This window comes from Agelaius phoeniceus, chromosome 6 (assembly GCF_051311805.1).
Source record: "Agelaius phoeniceus isolate bAgePho1 chromosome 6, bAgePho1.hap1, whole genome shotgun sequence".
Classification (NCBI taxonomy): Eukaryota; Metazoa; Chordata; class Aves; order Passeriformes; family Icteridae; genus Agelaius; species Agelaius phoeniceus.
This window is the reverse complement of record NC_135270.1, coordinates 27,366,624-27,386,331: the sequence shown is the minus strand read 5'-3', so window position 1 is coordinate 27,386,331 and position 19,708 is coordinate 27,366,624. Positions and strand designations below refer to the sequence as shown.

The following is a 19,708-nucleotide window of genomic DNA, read 5'->3' as shown; positions in this document are numbered from 1 at the left end:
AAAGAGGGAAGCCGAAGAAAAAACAGGAGTTTCTTATCAGGTGTGAAACACTGTTTACACTTCTTAGGCAAAACATTGCAAAGAAGCTCAAGATGTGAAGAGTTTACATACTTCAAAACTAGAGAGAAATTTCTCACAAGAAGTCAGAGGTGACCTTAGGTCAAGAGGGCAGCTATATCCCTGTAAATTAAAAACTCATGCATAGTGAGTAGCATGGTGGAAGCACAAAGCAGCAATCTATTTCTCAGATCTTAAAATCAGGTGCTGAATCTTAGCACTTTGTGCAGCCAGATTTTAGATAAGAAGGAAATAAATGCTCTAATAAGGTAAATCCTCATATCATGCTCTAAAAGAAAAGAAGTATTTCAGTCTAGTACTTGATTTAGATGTTAGCAGGAAAACAATGTATAGGCCATTTCATAATCAAATTGAAAATTCAACTAAAGTTCCTAAGTTGGGAGTTTATCTCTCTTTATCACTTCTGTCTTCTAAATATGCTATCTAATGTTAGCATTCATTCCTTTCTTTTGTATGTTTGTTTATTTCCCTGCAGATAGAATCCTCTCTGTGTTACTTACTGACTGTAAGAGTTATAAGAGCAAGAAATATCCACCAGGCAGATGTCTGTAAGTATCTATAGTGTTCTACAGAGGAGCTCATGGAGGTCCTCTCACTTCTGTGGGCTATTAGCTAGTCCTGCTCCAAGAAGAGGTGCCTTCTAGATTTCTTCCATGAATGGAGACAGTTCTGTTGTTGGTGTCCTGGGCCCAACAGTGAACATAGAGTGTGTTGCTCTTCTTTGCATCAGCCCTTGTTTTGAGCTGAGGTAACTCCATTAGGTTACAGCTGTGCCTATCACGCACATTTCTCTGTGTCCCCAAAAGGAACAGTAAAAGCTCTGCAATCTGTTGAAAGCAAAAAAATATGGCAAGATCTCCCATGTTTTCCTCTGGAGTACATTTATGTGACAAACACAAAATGGTTGCATTGATTGAGTAAATACCGAAAGATGAGAAGGCTTGTCTCAAATTTAGCTTGTATTCAGTTTTCTCAATGCTAAGTAATCCAAACTTCTGTACCCTAATTCTCTGTGTGCCAGCATTCCAAATAAAAGCCCATCAGGTGTTTTTACATTTTGTAACTCCTCTGGCTTCTGCTGGCCTGGAACCAAAATATAATAGAAGATTGTATCTTTACTTATGCAGAAATCAGGAAGCTTTTTCTTAATGTTCTGTTTGGCTAAATGAGAAGATAACACTTTTTTTCCTTAATTCTTCCTGCATTTGTCCTGGATTTTTTTATCCTTGGCTAAACTTATTTTTTGATGACATAGAAGAAGGAGAAAACCCTTCATGTTTAATGTATTTTTTATATTTATGATCACATTTGTTTAGAGAAAAGTAATGTCACCCTTCCTTTTTCTCCATTCCTCCTACCTAAATTGTATTGTTTATGTTGGAAAAATATGTCATTTTGTATCATAGAAAACAGAACAAATATGTTGAACAAATATGTCATTTTGTATCATAGAAAACAGAACTTCATATTCTTCAGTTAATTCTTTCTTCTAGAGCAAATGCTCATTTTAGATGTGTTTGTGTTTTTAATACAGTGAGCCAAACTGATTGCTACGTGAGCCTGTGGCTGCCAACTGCTTCAAACGACAAATTTCAGACTAAAGCCATCAAGAATTGCAAAGATCCAGTCTGGAATGAAACCTTCTACTTCAGGATCCAGAGTCAGGTCAAGGTACTGAACTGGGACATTTCTGGTAACTCACTGAAGGAGCTACTGAGAAGTTTTATCCTTTTGCAAAGGGACATAAGCAATTTTCTCATGAGGCAAGGAAAGATGCAGAAAGATGTGAGAATAACTCATCGTCGTGATGGTTTTCCATGCCATGAAAGACTATTGTCTCTCTCAGCCATAGGTAGAATATGGCATTTGAAATGTCTGTGATTTCCTCTCATTTCACCTCATAGATGCTGACATGGACTTGATTTCCTCTCCACTTCCTTGCCTTCTTGTTCTTTTTCTTTATGTCCTCCCACTTCTCACAACAGCTGACTAAAACAGTTGTCCCCAGGATCTCCTGCTTCAAATAAAACCTGACATATTTCTAAAGTCCTTTCCTTCCTTTCCCAGAATGTGCTGGAGCTGGCACTCTATGATAAGGACGTGGTTACTCAGGATGACCACCTCTTCACAGTGTACTTCGATATAGCCAAACTTTCCCTGGGAGAGGAAGTCTTCATGCACTTCAAGTGTGATTCACAGGTGAGGTCCCGAATAAGAAATTAAATGGCTTGGCAAAAGAATGTGTTTGTTAGCTTTTCTGTCTAAAATGTTATTTGTAAAATTTTGCCTTTTTTCTTTGTTGTGTGTCAGCTGCCTAGCCACATAAAAATAAGCTGGTTTTCACTCTGACATGGGAAAACCTCTTTACTCCTGGATCTGTAGGCACACTGAAGGGTTTGGTGTTGGCCACAGAGGCTCATAAATTTCAGGTGTATTGGCAAAGTTGTTACTTTGCTGAACCTGTCCCCATCGAGGGTCAAGGAGGGTGTCCATGCCAGTAGGTGATGCTTTTGTCATAACCTATTCCTTAGCCTAGTAATTAGGAAGTAAAAGCTCTGTGATCAGAACTAAATGCCAAGCCAGACTAGTTGCTAATTATGGAATGTGGCACGGGTGTTTAAATAAAGTCTAAGTCATGCCACCCAGCTTGGCAGCAAGAAATAATCCAATCTTGAATGTCCAGGGAGACTGAAATTGTACATCCCATCTCCCAGTATGTTCTGTAATCATTCTCCTTTTCCCAATTCCCTTCCAGTTTCTTGTGCATCTCATGTGTCCCTCAGTTGAGGAATTACCTTTATGTACACACACCCAAGCTCCACACTGCACTTCTTTGTCTTGAAATGCCTTATTTGACAATTTCGTTCCTTGCAAAATACCAAAGGAGCAGTGTGTGGACTTCACTAAGCTCTGGTGAAATTAAAACTTTGGCTAGTTGTAACCCAGCTGATCACTTTGAGTGGTTACAGGTGCCATATCCAAGCCTTTTCTTTTTGTGTTTGCACAGCTACACCAGTTAGAGCTCATACTCTTCAAGCCTTTGTAAACTTTTTTGTCCTATATTATTAACTTCTTGGTGTCTTTAATTCAGTGGGTAATTTGAGCAACAAAGTAGTGTACAGCATGATCTCACTTTGCTGTTCATCATCCCTTGTGTCTCCACTTTTTTTTTCCTCTTGGCTGTGCTTTCTTTCCCCTGAGGATTATATTCTTTTCACCACTTCACAGACCAGGCCTTCATTTACCTCTGTCCCAAAGCCCTCAACTTGTTGCCAGACAAAGAGATTTTCCTCTTCCACAACTGCTTGGCATGTCTCCATTTCTCTTCCTGACACCAGAAGGCTTTGGCTCTCCCCTTCAGCACATCCCCTTTCCTTTTGCTGGCAGACTCAGAATGAGACATCTCTCCCTAGATCTGTGCCATAGGCCCCAGCAGAAGCAGGCAAGTCAAACAATTTCTGTGTTAAAAACTGCTATGACAGCCATCCACAAGCTTCCTACCAGTAGAGAATCTTGAGGCTAAAGACACACAGATGTGAGGTGGTGTGTGCCTCTATTTTGAATGCTCTGCTGGTCACAAGCAGTGCATGCATACCCAGATTGTGAGAATGAGTTCTTGCATTATGAAAATTGCCAGTAAACTAGTACCAAAATCATTTTCCTTTCTTTATTTTCCAGCGACAAGAGGAGTTGGAGGTGGGATTTGCCTTGGAAAATATGTGAGTAAACATGAAATGCAACATTATCTGGAAAAAAAAAGAAACAGCAATTCAGAGGCATGAAATAATTTAGTCTAATTGTTCAGAGTGCATCATTCCCAAGGAATCTGTGCTATGAGCTGTGTCGACAAATGGGTGAATGCCAGGATGACCTCCCATGAACTTCAGGCAAACAGGGAGAACACCCTAAAACCTTTTCTTTGTCTAATGTAGTGAACATTATTGAAGACCAGAATGTTGCTCGTTTGTTATGCGTTTGTGTTTGAGATCAGCGAGAGGGTCCAGCTCCCTTTGAAACACAGCATGGAATAATACACTGGATTTCTGATCCAGTACCTTTATTGTTCCATTGTCCAATAAAGCATGATTTAAAAAAAAAAAAAAAAAAAGTGGATTACATGAAACAATCCTTGGCCTTAGCTTGGGACTCAGCACAAAATCGCTACATGGTTTGGCCTCAGAGCACCTTTGGCATTTTTTTTTGCTGAGCTCCAGGACCGGATGAGCCAGTAGGATGACAATTGTGCCCTGACATAGTAGAGTGAGGAAACTTGTACAACAAGTACAAGTTGTACAAAAAGTCCCAGGAGACTTTTCTTTCAAATCTAATATGCAGGTAAAAATATGCAAGAGGAAAATCAGGAGAAGGGTGGGGCTCATGAGCTATACTGTAATTTTAATGAGTTATTGTAAATGCATTTGTGTTTCTGTTTCCTAGTTCAGGTCCTGCTGAAACCATCATTACTAATGGAGTGCTAGTGGTAAGTGTTGTATTTCATCATCTTTCTTCTCCTGTTGCCACACTTATTTCACTTGACTCACATCATCAGGACAACATACTCCTTGACTGAGACAGCCAGCACTGAAACATTGCCATTTTCCACTTCATCATGACACATCCTTGTGGATGACACCTCTGGAGATGCTGTGGCTGGAACAGCATGGAAATCCCCCATGCCAGCACCAATTCAGGGTTACAAAGGAAACACATGGTTTAGGTCTGAGACAGCAGTGCAGCAGTGAATTCTTCCTTAGACATCACTCCTCCCAAATTCCCATATTGCTGAAGGGAGAGAGTTTGTCCTGTCCCATGCACATATAATTTCCCACATTCAAAACTGTGCTTTTTACACAGGGACTTCCCATCCCTGAAATAATTTTCTCATTTATTATCTTTGCTTGCACATGAATTGTGTTTAAAACAATCCCTACATCCCTGGGATCCTGAAAGTACTGTTTTTCACTTTGTCCTCATCTTCTCCCTTCTGCAAGCCCTGTTCATCCACACTGCACTCCTGCGTTTCCCTGGTTGTGTTCTGTTTAGACTAGGAAACAGAATGTCATATTGGAAAATTCCCTGCCATGATGTATTTTACTGCTCACGTCTTACAGTCTCGCAAAATCTGCTGCTTAGAAGTTCAGGTGGTTGAGAAGAAAAAGAAGAAAAAAGAGAAGAAATCAAGTAAGGTTATTTCTCCCTCAGCTATTTTTAACTAATGTGCTAATATTATGAGCACAATTGGATTAATGTAAGAATTAAAAAGCCCCAACAAATCCAAAACATGAGAAGAGCCTTGTGATAGACTCTGTATGAATTTTTGTTACCAGTTTTGATGAGAAAACTAATCTGTGTCTACTTTTGTGTCATTTCCTTAGAAAAAGAATTCTCCTTTAAAGTGCAAGGCTCTTATGAAGGCACCCAGGACATTGTGCTGGGGTCAAATCTGCTGTTCAGCTCCTCCTGTCCTGCCAAATTCCACTATGCCAGATACAAGCAGCCAATGCTGGATGTTACACTACCAGGGAAGAAAGGACCTCCCTCCTCAGTATGTTACAACTGAGCTTTAAAAAACATAATAATGGCATGTAAAATATTTGACACCATAAATAGACACCATTAATTTGCATTGTGGGCAGAGAGTAACATTCCTTACAATATAAACCTGGGTTTATTTGTATTTTTTCAGCACTCATGTGTGTATGATACAAGCTCTCCAAATGTGGAACTTCATTCCATTCCAAGTGGAAAAAACATGATCTTAGCAGAGGTGAGTGCCTGCTTTTTTACTGGGAGAGGCTGAGAAACCTGGATATGGAAATCTGCATCCCCCTGATGATTACCATGGTACTTTCTAACAATGAAAGCCTGCAGACAAAATACCACAGCCTAACAGTGATGGGTCTTTCAGCAATCAGGCCAGGTGGTACCTTGTTCTGTTTGAATAGAGGTGGGGCATCTTGCTACTCCATCCATACTTCACGTGAATGTTGAAGTTCTGCTCTTCCCCTTCTCACACACCAGTGGGGCACCTGAACTGACTGAGGCAGTGTCAAACTGTCAGACTCCTGCTGATGCTGACGATGCTTTACAAAACACTTTGAGATTCATGGTTTTAAAAATCCATGTGGAATAAAAGGATCATGGCTGTTGTGGAGTATAAGCCACAGAAAGAGGGGAACAAATACTGCTGTGTAGAATCATAGTCCTGGCTGGCTGCCTAAGAGGTACTGTTAGTAGAGATGGGTAAGGTGTACATTATCATGACTCTGTAAACAGCAGTTATCCTGAGATGTTACATTTACTGCACAACATTAAAAATTATTGAACAGCTTCCCTTTCAGTAAAACACTGCAGTCAATTTGCATAGGCTGCTGGATTATTTGAGCTCCTGATTATTCAGAGCACCTGATTTATACCCACATTACTAGGATAGCACAAGATAAAATTCTTCCTCAGGCTGCAGGGAGGAAGCAGGTTGTCAGCACTCATTGTTCACATTCTTGCTTTCCAGGATAAAAGATACGGTTTATATGCGAAGGCAGAAGACTGGTAAGAGACTTGGCCACTCTTGGAGGTTAACTTTTACTAAGCTGAACTCACCTCACCCTAGGCTCTTTACTGGGGAGGAGGCACAGCTGGACTGTAGGTGGTGTGACCAGGTGATATGGCATTCACATGAGCTGGAAGCAACTGCATGTAGTATAGTGTAATACATCTAAATAACCCATACTGAGACATGGATAATGAAAAAATAAGCATAAAATAGAAAAAATAATATTACAAGTCAATTATGCCACCCAGTGTTATGGTCAGCACAGTCTTTTACCTTTAACACTGGGCTAGAGCGCAGCCTATCACATGGCATTGTTGATTATGAAGTAGGAAAAATTTCTCCCTAATTCAAGAAAGTATGAGAAGTTTTTCCTATAGCTCTCAGTTCACTAAAATATGAGAGAATCCAGACAGCAGGTATCTCAGAAATTAGCTGCAGAAATGTCTTTCCTTAGGTTTTATTTTGATAGCTGCTTAGAAATTTATCAGTCCTTTTTTCTATCCTTCTTTCATGCAGCATTGTATACTTGCTTGGGAGTGTAGGAAAGGGACCTCCTGTAAATGTAGTATTTTGTGGATCAGGTTCATTTCTTTGCATTGGAAACTCCTAGTTTGTCTACCAACACTAAAATGGAATATTTCTTTTTCCTGATCTCTGCTTCAGCCCAGACCACCTTGATGTGCGTTTAGGATTTGACCTCTGCATACAGGAACAAGACTTTCTCTGCAAAAGGAAGAATTATGTTATTCCTGCTCTGAAGAAGGTTCTGCAGCTGGAACAGGATCTGCTGGACCATGAGGTCTGTAGGGAAAACATTTAAAACATATCACCAGTGCTTAGCAGTGAGAACTTAATGGCATAATACAACCTCTTTTTCTTCACGGTTAAAAGTTTTTCTGATCTTTCCTCATCTTAAAACTTATATATACCTCCAATACTGTCCTATACCTCTAAATTCACTCTGCTGTTTGTGTCCTTTGCAGTTGCTATCCTGAGTTTAACCCTTTTCCTGCTACACCTTTCCTAGAAGTCAGACCAGATATTCCTTATATAGGAATGGCTTCTTCCACACTCTTTACTATATTTATCCTTATTGATAGTCCCTCCTTTCTTCAGCCTGTGAGTTTTCTTTTTAATTCCTGTTGTTTCAACTGATTTTTTTCTCTCTTACTGTCTCTTTTGGTTTGAATTAATGCATTTTTATTTGTTTCATGCCAAACATCTCTGTTGAACACATTGGAGACAAGTGTCAGATTTCTAATGGTCATTGCTTCTATTCTTGTTCTCCTTTATAAAATAAATGGTAGGTTATATTTCAGCAAAATTCATTTAGAAAGGAGTCTGTGGCTGGGCACAGGTGGTGGTGCCAGGCCTTATGTATCACTCTGCGGTCAGATGCAGCCGCTGTGTGACGCCGGCCCTTTCTGTCCCTGTGTTGCACAGAGCCCAGTGGTGGCCATCATGACCACGGGAGGAGGGATGAGATCCTTGACCGCACTCTATGGCAGCCTCAGGGGGCTCAAGAAGCTCAATATCTTGGACTGTGCCACCTACCTGACTGGCTTGTCTGGTACCACATGGTGAGTGGCACTGGGCAGCCCGTGGCTGGAGTCTCCCTCATGACACCAAAGTGCTGAAGGAGGCTGGGGCTCATGTACAGTAGTTTACCTATAACAACTCCTCAGCAGTCCTACTTCTTGATCTTCTTCCAAAATTGGCAGAATAAAGTCTTTTCTTGGGGGAAAGTCACATAATTTGCAACTATATGAAAACAAGCGTTTTTCTAAGAATGGTCTATAGAAAATTGTTCAAGCTGTTCTGAAAGGAGTAATGACTGTGACTTCAAAGGGAGCATGACAGTTTCATAGGAAATTGAAGAAAGGAAGCATTAATCAAGAACTTAAACCCGAAACATTAAATTTAGCTATTGCCTACCTCAAGCCTTGGTGTGCTTTTTATCCCTCTTCAACATGTATTTCTCTTCCTAGGACCATGTCAAACTTGTACAGAGATGCTGACTGGTCACGAAAGGATCTCGACAAGCAAATCAGTGAGGCTCGAAAACATATGACAAAATGCAAAATAAATTCCTTCTCCTTGGAACATTTGAAGTATTACAAAAAGCAGCTGTGCCAGCGGAAAAGAGAGGGCCGCAAAACATCTTTTATAGATCTCTGGGGGCTTGTCCTGGAATCTTTTTTGCATGATGGGGTACAGTATATCACAAAGCAGCATTTACTGTGGCTTACCATTTTCTGAAAATTTATTTCTAGAGAAGATTTTTTTCTGTTGGCTGTGAGAAAAGCAGTTTATGAGACTGTGCAAGCAAATATGCAGCCATTTCCAAAACTTTGGTGCCAGACTTGTAGATACTCATCCATGGTGGAAATCAGCATTCTTGCTTGTGAAATTTTGAATATGTTTTTCTGAGAAAATTCCAAGACTAACATTCAGTTAAATGAAATAGTATTACTGAAATAGTATTACAGTTTAGAATTTTTTTCAAATTCTGCAAATTACTTGTTTAGAAATAACAAAATTGCAGATATTAGTAATGCCGGTCAGAGGTGTTAACAAAAGGACCTGCAGAGTTTTGAAAGGTGTGAGGTCTTCCATAAAGCTGCAGCACAATGCAATAACATGTTTTATATCAAAAGTATTGCTTTCTGCTCTTTATTATTCCTTTCCATTTTTATCTTAATCTATCATCAAATAATCTGGTATCAGATTGGATGGGTGTAGCTCTTTCAGTAGCAGAATGTCTATGGGAATTTTGAAAATTATGGAACATTTCAGAAGATAAGCCAAGCACACATCATACATTAGAGGCAGGAATTTTTCTGCCCTGCAAGCTTAGATGCAGAGAATATTGCCATGCTAATTTTTGTCTCAGTGTAACCGTATTTCTGGAATCACAGAAAGACAACCACAGACTCTCTGATCAGCAACGGGCCATTGATCATGGTCAGAACCCACTTCCTATCTACACTGCAGTCAATGTCAAGAACAACTACAGCACTCTGGATTTCAAAGGTAATTATGAGACTTCTTGGAGTCATTTATATTTAAGGTGGTAAATCATGGAACAGTCTTTTTAGACAGCCTAAAAACGCCCTCTTATTTGAAGACCAGAATCTCAGCTGATGTGTATTCATATAATACCCTTGTGGTCAGGTAAAAGTTTGACTGTCTATGCAACAGACTCAAAAATATTCCAAAGTCTTTCTACATTCATGAGTCTTCAGTTGTAGCATGCTTATAACTCATTGCTATTGGTCCGAAATATTAGACTCAAAAAATATTTTGAGGGCTGTAATAAAACATTGTTCTCTTCTCTGGGTTCTTTTTTACAGAATGGGTGGAGTTCACCCCATATGAGGTAGGATTGCAAAAATATGGAATTTTTGTTCGCACCGAGGATTTTGGCAGTGAGTTCTTCATGGGACGATTGATGAAGAAGGTCCCTGAATCCAGGATCTGCTTCTTAGAAGGTAAGCTATTAAAAACAACAAATTATTTTAGTGCTTGTTTTGTTTTGGGGGTTTTGGTTTGTTTTGGTTTTTTTTGTTGTTTTTTTTTTTTTTTTAATGTGAGCTATATAAACTACACTCTAATAAAATAGGTGGAGGACTAAGATGGCAGTTTCACCAGAGAGGATAAATATATTTTTGCCAAATTAATACTTACTATAATGGATTCAGTTTACAGTAAAGAAGAAAATTCAGAGGGACAGTCAGTTATTTACAGTAGTTATTTACACTATTAACCTAGTTTTGAATTAAAATATAGTATGGCTTCCAGTACAACAATAAAATTGAGGTCCCTGTGAATCTATGGTTCAGCCCATGCTACCCCAGAAGGGTGAACTTCTGAGCCTATTGCCTGTCTCACAGGTAGTCAGTATTTTGCATGTTCCCTATAAACATTTTACATGAGCCTTTATGCTGATTCTCTGCATCAGGGTGTGTTTGAGTGTGCCAGGCTCTCCAGCTCCAGAGGAGCAGGCCACATGTCCCTGGCTCTAGTTTCCATAGTGCCTGGGCAAGGCTGGGGGAAAACAACACAGCCATCCTCAAAACATTTTTGCTGTTGGCTGCAGCAGAGTATGACTATGTGTTCTCCTGACGAATAGACAAGCTGTCAGCTTGTGACTGACTTCACAAGCAAACTTCTCTTTGACTGCCCACTTGACTAAGCAGAAGGAGACACTGTACTATTTCACCTCAGTCTGTGCTGGATTGTCCCACATTTGCACTCCCTGAATGAAGAAACAGTGAGAACTTGTGCCCTAATGGATAACCAAAGAAATTGCTATTCAAGCTCAAAAATTCATGGTCAAATCTGATCCATATATATGCACAACCCTTGGTGTGTTAACAGGCTTATTCTCAAAAAGGGAATCCTACAAAAGCAGAGGCTGTAAGATTGTGTTGTAGTTATGCCCTTACCAATATAATTTCACATCAAATCTCTTGGATTGCAAACTTTCACCCTTTCTTTTTGTACAAGCTTCATGATACTTGAGAGTTTTTCCTAAAAATAAAAACTCCATATTAATTCACAAAGATCTCCATTAATTCAGAAAGATCTCCACAAAGATCTTTTTGTCTAACATTGACAAAAAACTGGATATCAAAAATAAGGTCCAAAACCCAGCAGCCAAATAAAAATGACACACCATGCTTTTAAAACAAATGACAAAAAACAAACTTCACACATTTCATCAAAACAGTTTGAGATTCATGATATCTGAATGTTTGAATTAGAAAGCTGTTTTCTTTCACAGGCATGTGGAGTAGTTTATTTTCATTCAATGTGTTATATATCTGGAATTTGTCCCATTCATCAGAAGATTTCTGGCACAGGTGGACCCGGGACCATATTGACAATATAGGTAAACAGCTATACTTCTTTTTCACTGTGTACTTATTGTTAAATGGAGTTATATGTCTCATACTGCAAAGTACAAATAAATAATTTAAAAATCTCCAGTCTTGTGATCTGTCAGGGGTCAACACTGATGCTGGTAGATGATTAAAATGTTAAGAAATAATAATATTGATCTGTAAATTATTAATAAAGCAAAATGATTTTGACTGCTTCAAGTGGGAGCCACAGTAATACAAAGAAGCTCAATACATGTCCTTTTCCAAAGCCTGTTCCACAAATATGTGTATGTCTGGAGCGGACTTTTATTGCTGCTTGACACTGTATCTTGGGGGTTTTTATCCAAGCCCAGACTGTGTAAGGAAATGGTATTTGTCTAGTGAGAGTAGGCTTCTCATTTTCTGTTTTGTTTGGTCACCTATGCTTGTTGGTCCTTTAAAAAAGAGAGAGCATCAGGGTTTATTACTTAGCTTGACTTCTTGAGGGCTGTCCCTGCTCTGGGCAGGTGGACTTTACCAGTTTTTCCCCGCAGAGGAGGAGCCAGCACTGCCCATGCAGCCCCAGGAGCTGCAGACACGGCTGTCCACGCCACCTGGGCCCCTGGGCAGCGCCCTGCGCGCCGCTCTCACCGACCGCGTCTGCCTCGCCCAGGAGCACAACTTCCTCAGGGGCCTCCAGATCCACAACCACTACCTGGAGAACACCCACTTCTGCAGGTGGAAAGGTAAGACCTGTGGGCCTGGGGAGAGAATAAAGCAGCTGAACAAAACAACCCCCCAAATTTGACATTACTGGGGTCGGAGGCTGATTCTGCCCCAGGTTTGGGCAGAACCTCTGTTAGATCAATCTGCGATTGATCATGCTGCAGGACATAGTGGTGTTGATTTACATGTCAGTGGTTTGCTGGTGGCACTCAACTCTGGAGGCTGGGCCACCAGGTCCTTCCTCTCTTCCAAGACACACTCGGTGGGGAGGCACAGTAAACCCCCTCCATGAATGTTACTGTAGGTCCAAAACTGCATGTGACTGGAGCTGAGAGGGCAGAGCAGAAGGGATATGGCAAATCTCCCTTCCCCAAGGACTGTAACCAGTTAAGGCTCTGTGGACATTGTGCAAGGGTGGAAAAACAGGCCAGCAAGTTTTGCGGTATTACACTTACAGCAAGAATATTTTTTTCTTTCAGATACTGTGTTAGACACATTTCCCAACCAGCTGACACAATCAGATGAATTCCTGTCTCTGGTAGATACTGGATTTTTCATCAATACAAGTATCATGCCACTTTTAAAACCAGAGAGAAAGGTGGACGTCATCCTGCATTTAAATTACAGTGCAGGATCCCAGATACAGGTGAGAGTAATTGAAACAGTCTTTATGTCTTCTTCAATATGTATATACCTATAATTTTTACCACTTAGGTGCTTTTTATATTGGTCCTACTAAAAGTCTTAACCTTTAGCATTTTTAGCTTAATGATGAAGTGCAAAAGCATCTTTTATAGGCTGCACGTAGTTTCATTTGTTTTTCTTGTAGATAAACTGTATTTTGCTAAGACTCAGGAAAACATTTAAAAAGTCACAAAAAAAAAACTTCTGTCCAGTGTCACAGTGCTTTTGATTAGGGGTTAAGAGCTTTTGCACAAGCAACTTAGAAAATATCTACTTTGTTACTGGACTCCAGGAAATCCTGAGTCTTAAAATCCTATTTGAAGTCTTAGTATTGCTCTGTTCCAGGCTTTGGACCAGACCTGCAAGTACTGCTCTGAGCAGGGAATCGTTTTTCCCAGGGTGGACTTGAGTGAAGAAGACAGGAAAAAGCTGAAGGAGTGTTACCTCTTTGATGGTGCTGAGACTCCAGGAGCACCAGTACTGCTATTTTTCCCGCTAGTTAATGATACCTTCCAAAAATACAAAGCACCAGGCAAGTAATCAGACATATTAAAAAGAAGTTTTACATCATGGACAGCCTATTAAAAGGTGTATATTTAACACTCCAACTCTTGAACTTCACTTTTGACTCTTTTCAGTACATCAAACGTTTCTGTTGCTTAATTTTTTTAACCATGTGAGATTTGATGCAAGGGCTGTGGTGTTTCCATCCCTAAGCTAGATATCTTGCAGGTAATTAGCTTTCAGGTAACTTTGATGTTTCTACTAATGTGTACTTCCATAGATACATACTGTAGGTACCTTCAGGTACAGGTAAGATCTAGGCTGCAGAACCATGTAAGAATAATCACCCTTTTTTCTCCCCTCATCCTGTGAAGCCACTCTGGTATGCGCTTGAGCCAGGGACTGAGCTGCCAATTTGAATAAGAATTATTTGGTTTTTTAAAAAATTAAAGCCAAACAAGTAATTTATGCTGTGAACTCTCTCTGTGGAGAGACACCTCCTTTCATTCCTCTGTTAAGAGTTTGCTTGCTTATCACCAGGGTGATTTCTCTCAGCAGTGATTTCTCACCCCTTCCTCGTAGGTCAGAAGCGCTCAGAGTCAGAGATGGAAGATGGCAAAGTTGATCTCTACGGCTGCTGTTCCCCATATTCAACATACTCTCTTCAGTACACTGAGAAGGCGTACGACTGCCTGGTTCAGCTGGGTGAATACAACATCCTCAACAATGAGGACCTCATTTTACAGGCCTTGCGCACAGCAGTGGCACGGAAAAGGCAGATGAAGAAATAATGTCAGACAAGACAGGGTACTTTTAAGTCCCTTAACCTGCTGGGAGACTGAAGGTCTCTTACTATTAGCCAGCAGGCTTCAAAGCATTCCTCATCAATCCCACTAAATGGTAATCTCAGGCGAACAAAAAAGACTGAAGAAAAACTTTTTCTCCAAAGAATTTCACTGCAGAAATCTGCTGCAATTCAGTTACAGCAATGGAGTATGAATCGTTGTATGGTACAGAGGATGGGGAGCCACAAAGAAGAAGGTGTTAAAATGATAATAAACATGGTGCTCATTGCCCTGAGAAAGAGCTTTAAGTGTTTAAGCCTGACATCTTCAGGGCAGACCACATTAAAAGCATATTTTATTAACTTGGCTTGTGTTTTGTATTTGCAAGGTGGTCCTGAGACAAGCAGCAACCTTTGGGACAGGTTTGTGACTGGGATCATGGCACATTGCATGCTTAGAGAAAAGCACATGCAGTCTGGAGAGTAGCACTGTGGAAAGGGACCTGGGGGTCTGTGGCAAGTTGGATATGAGCCAGCAGTGCCCTGGCAGCCACGAGGGCCAAGCTTGTCCTGGGGTGCATCAGGCCCAGCATCGCCAAGCGGACAAGGGAGGGGATTGTCTCTGCTCTGCACAGGGGTGGCCTCACCTCTAGTCCCTGGTGTGGTTTTGGATGCTACAATGTGACAAGAAAGATATAAAGCTATGAAAGAGTGTCCAAACAAGGGTACTGAAACCATGGAAAGCCTTGAGGTTCCGGAAGCCCATGAGGGGTGACTGAGGTGACTTGGTCTGTTCAGCCTGGAGAAGAGGGGGCTGAGGGGAGACTTCATTTCAGTCTGCAATGTCAATGTCTTGTTGGTTTGTCAGGTTTTGGGTTGGTGTTTTGGTTGGTTATATGTTTTTCTGTGGGTTGTGGACTTTTGGGACTTGGGTTTTTTTTTGCTGTAGTGTTTTTAGAAGGTTACGTTGAAAGGTTAAACTTAGATTGAGTTTCTCAGAGTACATAACAGTAGACTATCTACAATTTGTTGCCTACTGAAACCACCTATGGTAACATTTAAATTCCTTGGGATGCAGAAGATACAGACTAGAATATGAAATGCTGTGCTTGACGCATCCCAGGCTGTCCGTGCACACTGCTGGCCCATACTGAGCCTGCCCCTGACCAGCACCCCCAGGTCCCTGTTCTGCAGGGCTGCTCTCCAGCCACTCCTGTCCCTATTTATACTTGTCTCTGGAGTATCTTGTGTTTTCCTGTATAGGGTTTACATGGCAGTGTTGGTAGCAGGGTGGGCTGCTGCTGGGGTGGCCTCTGTGGCTGCCAGGTGCGTTTCAAGGCTAATGTGGAGGATTTTATCTTTGCTTTCCAAACAAGTAGATAAAGATATTCACAGTGTGCTTGGCTGAGTTGTGTTACTCTGAAGCTTTAATCAGCATCATCAGTCTGGCAGAGGCAGCAGGACACAGTGTTTCTGCAATGACAGGCCAGCCAAGGACAATAGTGCTCTGTGCAGCTCTCAGTTCTAGAATACAGAGGAGAAGAAGTGTCAATGACAGGGAGGGGTGCCTGTGAAATGCTTGCCTTGTTCCTACAAGGGAGCTCTCTGGATATAATCATGCTTTTATTTCTGTACTGCTGAAAAGTTGTAGCTTTAATAGTGTGGTTTGACCAGGGTAAATTCTTGGAAGATATTTTTTTTGTAGATTATAAACAGGTTTTTGCCTCTCAGCAATTCTTTACTTTGCACCTATCCTTCCAGAATTAAAGTCTGAGAATTGGTGTTGTTGTAGTGAGGCTGGACTGATTTTCTCATGACCAGTTCACTGTCTTTGCAAGGTAAGTGTGCACATCTCAGGTGATGGTTCTTGTAGCTACAAGCAGGGGAGATGCAATTTCCTTACAGGTATCACCAATGCTTCCAGCTCCAGCCATTCCCAAGCTAGTGGGGAGCTGGGTATATCGTATGTGGCTCTGTGCTTGCCTTTTCTTCTAGGATGCCCATCAAATGGATAGGCTTTTTGAATCCACTGTGGTCATTTAAAAAAAATGTCTCATTTTAGACATTTTCTGATAGGCCTTACTCAAGATTCAACAAGTTTAAGGGATGCTTTTTACACCTTTTGCATGTGAAACCTGAAGAGGAAGTTCAGCAGGGAGTGCAATAAATAAGTCTGGAAGGTCCTAAGAGAGGTGAAGAATGCTTGCAAAGTTGTTGGATGTAAAGCTAAACCTGGAGGGATACCTAGCTTGACTGCATCTTTGTCTTTGCAATCCTTGTTTGCAAGTACATAATAAGCCTTTAGCAGAATGTCAGGGGACAGCTTTCTGGGCTTTCCCACTTTTGCTTGCTAAATGGTCCTACCAGCTTGCACTTCTTTGATAAGTCCATTTTATAACACTGTACAGAGCTATTCAATTGTGTAACTCTGATTAATTACTATTAGGCTGTGGAAGAACAAGTAAAATAACAAATGAGCTTTTTAATACTAGATTATCAATCTGATTTCTTTCCATGGCTTAAAAAAGCCAGAAGTACCATCAGGTCACGTTGTTAGACTTGATAGATGTCAGACTGCTTCCTGCCACGCAGTTACTGAAATGTCAGTCTTGATTATCTGTGGCTGACCAAAGTCTATCTTGAAGAAAAATTATCCCTCTTCTATTATAGATATCAGGAATGGTGAAGGCAGCACATTTTGTGGAGCTATGTTGTGGTCAGTGATCATCTTCCAGTAATGGGTATGCACCTTGTTTCTAGCCTCATTTATTTTGGTCAGAGCCCAGATATTAGCACATTACATCTTCTCCTAGTACCTTAAAAGCTATTGCATAACCACTGTTTCTTTATTAGGATCAATTTTATAAAATAGTTTACATCACAGCCTTTTTTCTGTCAAACCAGTAGATGCAACCCTTCAAATTCTGATTATAAACCCCCCCTTTATCTGATGTATCCAGCTCTTTCTCTTCTCTTGCACTCACTCCAATTCTTCATTGTCCCTTTATCAAATGCAGACTCCAGTACCCTTCCCATTACTGCTACACACTGAGACATTAACATTGCTTTGTTATTCTTATATTCTTACATATAAATGAGTTCCCAGTTTCTATACATAGAATCCAGTTGTCCTCATTTGCTATTAAAGGCTTCTCACCAGTTGTTTGTCTTCCATAAGCTGGTTAGTTAGTTTTTTCCACACTCCAGTCTTCCCTTTTGTATGGGGGAGGAAATTAAAACATACATTTAGCAGTTCTTTAATCATAACTCACACTCCAGTGCATTAAATTTTACCATGGTTAATCAGGCCAGTCTATCAAGCAGATCAGATAATTCTTTGATTTCCCTGTCCTTAGTATTACTCCCTTGATCTTTGTTCTTCTGCAAATCTGGCGAGTCAGGGTGCCTCGTTTACTTCCAAAGCACTCAAGAGAATGTTCAATAGAGTTTGAGACTGGTAAACTCTTAAAAATTCCTCAAAAGAAAACTTTACAGTGATATTTATGACTGAGGACTACTTCTGAAATCAGTTAGAAAAAATATTCTTTACCTTCCTAATACAGACTTTCTTTTCAGTCTTTGCATTAAAAGATCTTACTATCTTTGCACAATAAACTTTAAAAAATGTGATATTCAGGATAGAACAAAATCTGTTTCTTCATATTGAAAAACACTATTTCCTACTGACTGGCTACCAGAGATAGATCAGAGCTTACCAAAACTGTTCATCACCTTACAGGGAACCTCTAGCTAATGCTAACCTCAGAAAGATCTCTTTTCCATGCAGTTACCTTTCATTGCCATTTTGCTATGCCATGCACATTTCTGGGAGGACATCCTGTAATTACTTTGACATCCTTTGCAACCTTGGTGCACGCTGGTCACTTAAAGGCAGCTTCAGTAACCTGCCTTGCAAGATCAATGCATCCATAGGACAGCACATGTTTTGGTCTTACAGTGGCACCACCTCTATAACATACCTAAAATAAGGAAATTAAAGAATTTCTGTGCATAGTCCAAATATAAGTAAGACTTTTACAAAGTTTAAAAAAGAAAGAAAATGAAAAACAAAATTAAAAGAAATAGAAAGGCACAGTTATATCCCTTTATTAATATCAACTTCCACCAGCTTTCCTATCCTTTTTCCCTGTTCTTTTATTTCACAGCTACATGGTTCTTAAGCTCTTTACTGAACCATATGGGTAGGCATTCAGTTCACATGCAAGGGAGGTAGGTCTCTTCTTTCTGCCTTCATGCAAAGTGTTTCAGACATAATTTTTTACTCCAAATATTCCCCTGTGTTTTTATACACACATATATATGGAATTTGATTGGGTGGAACCATCTGCTGTCCAGACAGTAAATTGTACTAGTTAATGACTGTCCTAAGGCCAACTAATTACACATCAACAATCTTTTTTTGGCAAAACACTCCCTTGTGTGGTGCAGCACAGTTTTCAGTGTATAATTGCTTTGTATGCTGAAAGTTATATATATATTATAAACGTTAACAAATGCTGTACAAAATGTATGAAGCATAAAAGTAAGGAATGTATGCAACTTGAAACCAATTCTTCATTTAACACAGGTATTTCTATCAACTACTTCAGGGATGATAGAGCATTTGGCATGCATGACTACCATCCCACATTTTGAGGAATAGCAAGAGAACCCAGAGTGGTAATATATGATAATTTATTTTTAATTAGTCAGATATTGTGTTCATTATGCCAATGGCAGCCAGGGTAAACAAACCACTGGCACATTACTGCATCCCCCTTGCTACTTTTAAAAATTGGCACAATATTCACATTTTTTCTGTAGTTCTGCAGTATACCAAGAATTAAAATAGCTGAAGCATAGATAGTCAAGAATCCTAGACAATGTTTTAGAAACTAAATGGTAAGAATGATCTCTGTTCTGTCTTATTACATGTTGTTTGACTATGTGATCATTTTCATTATTCATTGATGAAACATGTAGTGTCGTCTTTTTGAGCATAGAATACAAGTGTTTTATTTCATTCCTGATTTAGCTTCATAATTAGTATTTATTTTGCTTTTTATATGAAGTAATAAGTCCAAACCTTTGATAGCATTTTGCTTTCTCTTCATAAACATTTCCTTTTTATTTGCACATATGAGTTTATTATTGTCTTGGACTTGTAGAAACACAGCAAATAATTAATTTTCCTTTCATGTTGTATCTATGCAATGTGATCTAACTGAACAGGTTTTAGTTGTTACATCATATAGGGTCAAAATATCAAACACATGTGAGAGTTAATGCAAGAGCTGTTTAGACAGGTTTCCACATGCTTTAGTAACGTGTGGCTGCCTTACATTTATTGTAATGGCTATTCAGCAATGTTTGCCACTAAGAATTTGTTCTTCTTTAATCTGTTTTCTTGACCTGACCTAGGAGTCATGCTTGACTTTGATGTCTGTGAGTTTTAGCACAGTATAATGTTGCAATGGTGATCTAATTTCACATGTAATAGGATGTACTTACAAA

At 39.9% G+C, this 19,708-nt stretch overlaps 1 protein-coding gene across 1 annotated transcript in view; it reads left to right on the top strand.

The window, feature by feature from the left end:
- The window catches only part of LOC129121849 (uncharacterized), a 56,721-nt gene extending 38,538 nt beyond the window's left edge, over positions 1–18,183 (top strand). Inside the window, 20 exon segments of the mRNA XM_077180557.1 lie at positions 554–626; positions 1,613–1,749; positions 2,146–2,277; positions 3,757–3,797; positions 4,516–4,558; positions 5,190–5,259; positions 5,454–5,623; positions 5,765–5,845; positions 6,590–6,627; positions 7,295–7,430; positions 8,075–8,211; positions 8,620–8,842; positions 9,550–9,664; positions 9,985–10,122; positions 11,418–11,525; positions 12,051–12,242; positions 12,702–12,868; positions 13,252–13,438; positions 13,993–14,185; positions 17,904–18,183. Of these exon segments, the coding sequence (XP_077036672.1) occupies positions 554–626; positions 1,613–1,749; positions 2,146–2,277; positions 3,757–3,797; positions 4,516–4,558; positions 5,190–5,259; positions 5,454–5,623; positions 5,765–5,845; positions 6,590–6,627; positions 7,295–7,430; positions 8,075–8,211; positions 8,620–8,842; positions 9,550–9,664; positions 9,985–10,122; positions 11,418–11,525; positions 12,051–12,242; positions 12,702–12,868; positions 13,252–13,438; positions 13,993–14,185; positions 17,904–18,183 (2,661 nt within the window).
- Positions 18,184–19,708: the final 1,525 nt, after the last annotated feature.